The following is an 8,713-nucleotide window of genomic DNA, read 5'->3' on the forward strand; positions in this document are numbered from 1 at the left end:
GCACCCCCCACCCCCCCAGCCCGGAGCCCCCGGGACCCCGCGTCCCCGTCGTGGCGGGGCTCTGGTGCCTCGGGTGCCACGGACCAGAGCCAGGCCCTTTCCTCTCGGAGCCTCAGGCAATCCTCATCCTTTTCTTCTTCCCCGTGCCCTCCCCTGCAACTGAGCAATTAGGAATTCTCTCACTCCATGGTACGTTGGGTTTTTAATTACAACGCAGTGAGCTGTATAGGTGGTTATTTCATGTTTGCTATACATACAGCACAGTTCTCTAACTCTTGTATAATGCTATCATAACTAGCTTGTGGCCTTCTGTTTATTCTCTACTTAACTCAAGTTTTATATTTTTGACCTTTTTTTCACCAAAGGTGAAATCTGTATGCAGTTTGATTTTTATTTCTCCTCTTTTAAACCACCTGAAACAGACCCTGAGGAGCAATTCCTTTGAAGGCTGTTTTGTTACATGACAACTTGTCACACATCCCCTTAGACACTGCTTAGGGACAACTCACATAAGTCACACATGGAAAAAAGAATAAATTAGTAATGTGTATTTATTTGCGTTTGGTTACAGTACACTGACAAGGAGGACACTGAAATTATTACTGAGATATTTTTGCAGCTGCAGATTACATAAGTGACAGTGCACAGAGCAGCAGTCAGAGGAAAGGAGAGGTTGTTTGCATAAATACAGACACTGGAGTACAAGGATTTCACAGTTTTCACAGCAGTATGTTACAACTTTACACTTTAAATTACTACACCAGCTTAAGTAACATTGGTTATACTTTAGCAGTGGTCCCAGGATTCAGGTACAATCAGACCAAGGATAAGAACATGGTAAACAAATTGAAAAACAACAGATAACAAAAAAAAAATTCTAAAGTGATGGCTTATGGGAATGACAGGCACGTTCCCCTCATGGGAAAGGTACAGCTTGTTACCAGAATTCAGTAAGGCATACCTATGAGCCAAACTCTACCCCCCAAACCCTAAACCACTTCTGGAAACAAAATGAAATGAGAATAGAAAAAAATAAAAGTGTGAGAGACGGTATTAAATACAGCAGGTAACAGAGGGAATAGCACAAGTTTTGGTTTTATTAGAGTAAGTTTCTATCCTTATAAAACAGTCACTTTGCACAGTTTGACCAGGCAGCTCGACATCTCTGTCCCAATAATCATCTTTACACATCACAGTCCCACTGTGGCTGTCCCCTGGCCAGGTTTCTGTCCTGGTGCACTCCAAGGCACCAGCAGCTTCTCACATGGTCATGTGCTCCGGTAGGACGTAGGATATGTCATCCCAGGGGTGACGGTACAGACCCTGCTTCAATCTCTTCTGGTCCAGGTAGTGCCCTGAAAGGAGAGTGGTTTATGTTACAAAATCCCCATCCCTCCTTTAGTCTTTGCCTTGAGCTGGATTTCTGAATTCCCCGGGGTTTCAGGTTTGTCTGGTGTTCCTGAGGCAGAGCAGCCCCAGGAGGAGGGAAGGGGCAGGGAGGACATGGCAAACTCACCAATGAATCCCATACTCCTGCCCAGCACAAAGATGCCATTGAGAGCTCCTATATCAATATACTCATCTGCTTCTTCCCTGCAAAACAAAAGAAAATGATTCCTTAAACAGATGATTACCAGGAACCATTCAATCTCAGATGGGCTGCCACCTGCTCTAGTGCCAGAAGCCACACAAATTGCCCTGACAGCTTTCTGCCCCCAAAAGCCAGGCCAGGCTGTTTCCTTCCCATGACATGGAATTCTGCCCCTCAGGAGCTGGCAGTGCAGCTTCATAGGACCATGATGCAAGAACAGCTTCCCCTCACTCACCGTGTGAAAGAGCCACAATTCCTGAGCATGTCAACAAAGGCCACTCCAATAAAGCCATCTACATTCAGGATAAGGTTTGGTTTCTGCAGGAAATAAAACACATGCAATAAAGATTTCAACAGTGCAAATGGTGTTCACATGGCACCTTCCACTGGTGATTTGAGGGCTGCCTGTAGCTGGGGGCACACCAGCCCAGCAGCCTGAGCAAGACCTACACTTAATGGGAATGTTGGAAAATCAACCCAAAACCCTCTTGGGTCAGGGTTCAGAGGTTCTCTACCATGGGCCAACAGTCTGGGATTTACACCCAGCAGTGCCACTGTGGCCACACAGATGACGGTTTGGCTTGTTCAGCACTTTCCTGGTAGCCAAATGCCTTCAGCCTTCCCAAATTGCAGCTGTACTTGACTTCAACTCCACCCCAGACACAATCCCCAGCAAGAATTTATGGAGCACTGCGCTGAAAATACAGCTGAGGGCCAGTCACTTTCCCTCCCATGAGAACCAGTGCCCAGAGCAGTCAGAGCTGGTGCCCCTCACCTTGGAAGTTGTGATTTTTTCTACTTCGAGTGCGTAGTCCAGCAGCGGAGTGGCTGGGAAGTGCTGCTTCACGTAGTCCTTGAGAATCTGAACTCTCATGTCAGGGTTGTTTATCTGCAAGTTCAGAGCACATTACAGTCAGTGATGCTGCCTCTCACTGATACTCTTTGTGGATTTGGGAGAATTTAGTAAATAGCTGCCTCTGAAAATTGCTGATTTTCTTTCCTTTGTTTTTGCTCTCCCCCACCCATCCCTAAAAATCCCTCCAGTTTGCCCTAATGCAATTTTCTTACTGATTTCACTCTGTGTCCAATGCCCATGATCAGCTTCCCTTCTTTCTTCATCTTATTCACAAATTCCATGGGGATAATGCCACTGTCAAAAGCTTTGCTGAACATCTTGGCTGCAGCATCAAGTGCTCCCCCAAACCGGTCACCCTGGGTTCAGAACAAAGGCAATTACATCAAAGGACTCCACAAATAAGATACAAACCCAAGATTATCTCCCCCATCCACCCTCCTGGTCTCAGGCATTCATGACATTAGAGTTGGGCAGGCACCTGAGAGAAAGCATTTGCTTATCTCTCACATGAATGCCAATTTGGAGCCAGTGCATCTCTGCTAGAGACAACATGGGGGAAAATGCAATCCAGTGTCTGTTTTAGCAACTCTTGTCACAAGAGTTCAGGCACCAGAGTCAACAATGACAGCAATTTGGCTGCTACAAAATATTTCTAGACTCAAAGGAGTCAAACTAGTCTGACTTATTGGAAAAATGGACCAGATTTGAAACTAAAACCAAACTATAAGAGTTGAAATTCAAAGTGTGAGTGCACAGACACCACCAGTCTGTGACTCTGCAGCCAATCCAAAAATAAATAGTAATAAAACCTAGAAGAGTAATGAGTAACAAAGCTAAACCTCCTGAACAACAGGTACTCACAATAGTAAGAAGGCCTGAAGTGAGGCTTGAAACCAGATCTTTGCCAGCCCTGGCACAGACAATGGTGTTGTGGGCTCCAGACACAGCTGGCCCGTGGTCTGCTGTCACCATCAGGCACATCTCAATGAACTGGCAGGCGTACCTGGGCAACCTGGGCACAGACACCACATCAGTCAGGGACACAACACAAATGCAAATGTTTGTAAAGTCCCCAGCCCCTCCAGAGTTGAGGTGACACAAGCAGTCACAGAGTGTGAATCAGGCCTAGAATACAGAAGTTTCCTCAATGCACCACAAGACTCATGGAAAACTTCATCCTGAGATTAAAACACACTGTATGCAACCCAAAATGCTGATATAGCATCATGGAGGAAATACAGAGACGGAATTCCAGTGAATCTACCTTCACAAAGGAATCCTGGAGTTACTTTTTTTGCTTAAGAGTCCATTAATAAACAAGAAAAACTCCAAAGAATTTGCAAGAACCACCTCACCTCCTCTGAAACCAGAGCAGGCCTAGAACTCCTCCAATTCCCATCTCCTCTTTGAAGACCTCAGTGATGGGCATCCCAGCATAGATCAGCTCCTGGCCTCGCTCGTCACAGATGCTGGTCATGAAGGAAGCCGGTTTGCGGATCAGCCCCAGCTCCTGCAATTGCAGGGTAAATACAGCATGTTAAACACCCCACTCCAGCAGAGAGGGGCAGCACAAGGCAGAGCAGGCAAACAGCAACACCTCAGGCTTGTCCTCAGAGCAGCTGCCACACCCCAAAATCAGCACAGTTCACAAGTAACACTACAAAGCACAAGGTACAACCCCAACATGGTATCCAGAATCACAGACAGTGCTCTGGCTGATTGCAAGAAACCCAAAAGCAGCTAAACCAGCACAGCTCACCCTTGCCCAGGAGTAATCCATCGGCACAGTTGGAGGAGGCACCTCCTCAGCTGGTTCAATCACTCTTTTGGCCACAAGATCCTGGTACACAGACCTAGGGAGAGAATCCATTCAGTAACTTTGGTCCTCCTAAGAGATCCAAGAGAGGTTAAAACCCCTTAGACCTTAAAATCCCACAATAAGTAGAATCTGCTTTCCTTAAGCAGAAATATATTCCCTATCAGGCCAGAATCAGTGTCCTGACAGCTTCTGTCCACTGCTGCAGATGCCCTGTGAGTGTGACTTACTGAATGACCTCTCCCAGCTCATCAAAACTCCGGGGAACAAACACTCCAGCTTCCTTTAAGGCTTTATTCTTTGCTACAGCAGTTTCAGAGGCCTGGTTGGCACAAGCTCCTGCATGGCCAAACTGCACCTACAAACAGGAGAAGAGAGCACTAAGGAAAACAGATTGTTACCTGCAGAGAGTGCAACAGAACAGAGCCCTGACTGGGAACAGCAGTGGCTGCACATCTGTCTCCTCTGGGCTGCCAAAACTCCTGGCTGCAGTCAGAGCCAACAGGGCAGTCACAGGGATGTTCTGACCTGGAATCCCTCCAGGCTCATTCAATTTCTGCCACCCTAAACTGCCGCACTTCAGAGCTGCTTAACATATATCTCTGCCATCCCCACTCCAGAAACAGGCAGCTATTGGAATTTGTTGCTTTCCCTGGCATCTTTGGGGTCCCTTCACAAGTAAGCAGAATCCCCTGGAAATTTCCTGTGACAGAACTATAGAAGCACAAGATAAAGATACCTTTATCATTTGTATTTATGTACTTTTGCACATGAAAGTTACTACTGCCAGTTCTGGAAGGTTTAGGTATAATGAGTGAAGTTGTGTTTTATTTCCTGTTGTAGATATATTCCTATTTTATGCACTTGCCCCCATTTTTACACATACCTCTGAGGAGAACATGGTGGCACAGGTACCAATGCACCAGCACACCACTGGCTTGGTGATCCGGCCCTCTTTAACACCCCTGCAGATCTTGTACTCTTCTGTGCCTCCAATCTGCAGGCAGAGAGAGATGGTTCCAAGCTCCACTTTTGATAAAACCAGCTCCAAAACATATAAAGCAGCATTGCTGGGAGTTTTTTCTCCTTTTTCGCAGAATAATGGCTGAAGTGTCAGAACAAAACCTCCTGATTTTTGTTTTTCTTTTATTTATTTTAAATAGGGAAGACTATGCTTGCCTGTGGAATGCATTCAGTTTCTTCTGACGAAAGCAACAAGAAATAAAATTTGGAATATTCAAGAACAGTAGAAGCTGCTATTTAGTATCCTTACAACCAGGTCAGATGCTCCCAAAACAAAAGCCACACACAGGTATTTCTCAGAGAGTTAAGTGGCCTCACTCACCTCACCCAGTACTACAATCATCTTCACTCCTGGAGTATCCTGATAACGCAAGACATGATCCATAAAAGTCGAACCAGGATATCTGTGTGCAATCAGGAGAAATGGTAGAATTTAATATATTTTTCTGAAAGAAAAACACCCAACCTGCTCTTCTGTTGCAGCCTGAATTATGAACAGCAATACTATTCCTTCTCCAAATTACCAACAATTCCTCTGTTGACCAACTTGAAAACCAGTGCCTGCTGAAGGTGCCAACTCGTACCTGTCTCCTCCAATGGCCACCCCCTCATAGACCCCGTCAGTGGTGCGGGAGATGATGTTGTTGAGCTCGTTGGACATCCCTCCAGAGCGGGACACGTAGGCCACGCTGCCAGGGCGGTACAGCTTTGATGCCAAGATGTTATCCAGCATGCCTCCTGTGTTGCCTATTTTAAAGCAACCTGGTTTGATCCCACCAACCTATAAGAGAAATGTGTAAAGCCCTTTAAAATCATGAAAATGAGGAACATTTGTGTAAGGCAGCATTTCTATAGATAAAGGAGGATGGAGGATGGCAAAGCCTTTAAGGTGAGAGATCAGCATGCACTTCCTGTGAGTAGAGACAAAGTGGGTTGTAGGATGCACTTCATCTATTGTAGAAAGCTGATCTGAAGGTTAAGAAAGACAGGAGAAGGTGGCCATCAGTACTTACAGTTGCAGGCCCAATGATGGTGACTCCCTTTTTATCAGCTGTCTTGATCAGTTTGCGTGTCAGGGCCTCTGGAATGCCCTCGGCAATAATGGCAATGGTGCGAATCTACCAATGGTGAGAGAAAAAAAATCATTGGTACCCCACAGAGCTGCCCCTTGTCAGGCCCCTGGGAGGTCACTCTGTGCATTCTCATCCAGGAAGACCCAATGCATGAATCTGCAGGCTGCCATGATCTTCATAACAGGCTCAATGCTCTGGTCAGGGGATTTTCTCCCCCTTGCATATCAGAGCACCACTGAAGGAGTGAGTTACTGCTAACCCAGAAGCACCAAGATCCTCTTAAACAAATTGCAAGTCCAGCATTAGGATTTGCCAGGGACCCCCAGCATCCTCCTTACATTCTGTAAAGGGTTAGAATTGGGGGTTATCTGCTAACTCAGAAAACCAAGACAATTTGCTAATGCCATCATGGTTTAAGAAACACCAGTACCCTGCTGACAGGGTCATCCTTCTTCATTTGGGCTTCTTCTGGATCCTGCACTCACCTGAGGATAATTCATGGTTTCAACAGTGCTGTCATAGGCAGAGCGCAGGGATGCAAAGTTGATGAGAACATCCACCTCTGGGTGCTTCCTCATGGCATCTGACATGTTCTTGTAGACTGGGATCAGGATTTCCTTGTGGCCCCAGTAGAACTTCTGCCTGTGATCACCCCTGTGGGAGAGAAGATGGGAAAACCCTGACCTGAAGGCTGCTGGAAAGGCAAAGGGACACAGTGCATGCAGACAGAGGAGTTTACAAACCCCATATTCTTAGTCCCTGAGACTGACTGAGACACTCACGAGCACGTGAGCGTGTCTGGGGAGGGACCATATGACAGCAGAAGGTTCTTCAGAGAATAGGACAGAGCAGCATATGGAAGGAGACGGGCTAATGGGGACAGAGGCATCCAGCAAGATGAATAAGCTCTCCAAACAGTGAAGTTACCAGAGCCTTAACTCTACTCCAAGCTGGAAGACAGAATGAGGCACAGAAAGAGTAATGAATGAGAGGCATGCAAAGCTGTGTCACTGGGCTGGGGCTAACACTGGACTGAGGGAACAGCAAACCAGTATTTGTAGTGAACAGCCAGGACAGCCATGGGAGGGCTGGTCAGCTTCCCAGTTCTGCTACAGGGGGATTCTGTGTCATGGACATATTTTATGAAAAATCCTTTTGCTAGGATCTTTTTTCCTGAGAAGCTGAGAAGTCTCAGAAATGAAATGTAAACAATAATTATCTGCTGCTGTGGAATGCAACAGGTGCACCTTTGATTGGTCTCATGTTGTTGTTTTTAATTAGTGGCCAATCACAGTCCAGCTGTCTCGGACTCTCTGATCAGTCACAAGATTCTATTATCATTCCTTTCCTTTCAAGCCTTCTGATGAAATCCTTTCTTCTATTCTTTTAGCATAGTCTTAGTATATAATTTTCTTTTAATATAATATATATCATAAAATAATAAATCAGCCTCTGAAACATGGAGTCGAGATTCTCATCTCTTCCCTTGTCGGGGCTGCCTGCAAATTCAACAATTCTGCCCATCCCACAGGCACTGGAGGGGCAGCACCTGGGAAGGTTTCACTGTGGGTATTTCATACACAGAAGATGCTCTGACTGGAACTGCAGTGAAGTCTGACTGAGCAGTTATTTGAGTGTGTGGATACTGGCTGTGCTCCCATACCAGCACATTCACAACAGAACATTCCAGGTTTTGCCAGCCTGGCTCCCTCCAAAAGGTCAAGCAGAATCAGATAATTACAGGTAGCCTTTAACTTCAATCCCTATTGCTTTTTCCTCCTTAATCAAGTGCAGCACTGCCAGAGGCTGCCACTCACATATGGACATGGCTGTGCCTGCACTCAGTACCCTGAGGTTTGCACTTGCTGAGAAGTTATTACAGAGCTGCAATTACCATCAGAGCTGCAGAATAACAGTACAAGGTCTTAATTGTCAAGAGGAGAAATTCTCTGCAGGACAGAGGCTGATTAGACATCAGCTCTCCAGGATGTCTGTAAATACCACAGGAATGAACCAAAGCTCCTGCCTGGCTCTGGGCTCCCACCTCACTGTTCTGGAAGCAACAGCTGCTGTTTCCCTTCTCCCTGCTTGCCCTGTCCCACAGGGAGACCCCCACACTGAGGAGGAACAATGAAACAACTCATGCACACCCAATAGCCCTTCTCATCCCTGGAGGGATGGGTAAAAGAGGGTAAACACCACAAGGGAACTCTCTATCCCACCAAGGGATCCACAAGCTTCCTGTCTGCTAAGAAATCCCTGCTGCTATTGGAAAGAATATGAACAAGATTTTATTTTTTTTAAATTTTGTTTGGTTTTGGTTTGTCAGCAGAGCTACTATGATTCTGGATAAT

The 8,713-nt window shown here is 46.1% G+C and overlaps 1 protein-coding gene across 2 annotated transcripts in view; it reads right to left on the minus strand.

Moving 5' to 3' along the window:
• Positions 1-533: 533 nt before the first annotated feature.
• The window catches only part of ACLY (ATP citrate lyase), a 22,912-nt gene continuing 14,732 nt past the window's right edge, over positions 534-8,713 (minus strand). Inside the window, exons 15-28 of one of the 2 annotated variants that reach the window (XM_005430720.2) lie at positions 6,845-7,013; positions 6,300-6,404; positions 5,871-6,067; positions 5,609-5,690; positions 5,150-5,260; positions 4,494-4,621; positions 4,207-4,300; positions 3,803-3,957; positions 3,309-3,459; positions 2,660-2,803; positions 2,367-2,480; positions 1,827-1,909; positions 1,517-1,593; positions 534-1,355 (exon numbers count right to left, since the gene is read on the minus strand). In XM_005430720.2, the coding sequence (XP_005430777.1) occupies positions 1,261-1,355; positions 1,517-1,593; positions 1,827-1,909; positions 2,367-2,480; positions 2,660-2,803; positions 3,309-3,459; positions 3,803-3,957; positions 4,207-4,300; positions 4,494-4,621; positions 5,150-5,260; positions 5,609-5,690; positions 5,871-6,067; positions 6,300-6,404; positions 6,845-7,013 (1,705 nt within the window). In that variant the 3' untranslated portion in view covers positions 534-1,260. The remainder of the gene's footprint in view (positions 1,356-1,516; positions 1,594-1,826; positions 1,910-2,366; positions 2,481-2,659; positions 2,804-3,308; positions 3,460-3,802; positions 3,958-4,206; positions 4,301-4,493; positions 4,622-5,149; positions 5,261-5,608; positions 5,691-5,870; positions 6,068-6,299; positions 6,405-6,844; positions 7,014-8,713) is intronic. The other variant, XM_005430721.3, reaches the window with a different exon arrangement.

Source organism: Geospiza fortis, unplaced genomic scaffold (genome assembly GCF_000277835.1).
Source record: "Geospiza fortis unplaced genomic scaffold, GeoFor_1.0 scaffold415, whole genome shotgun sequence".
In the NCBI taxonomy this organism is placed as follows: domain Eukaryota; kingdom Metazoa; phylum Chordata; class Aves; order Passeriformes; family Thraupidae; genus Geospiza; species Geospiza fortis.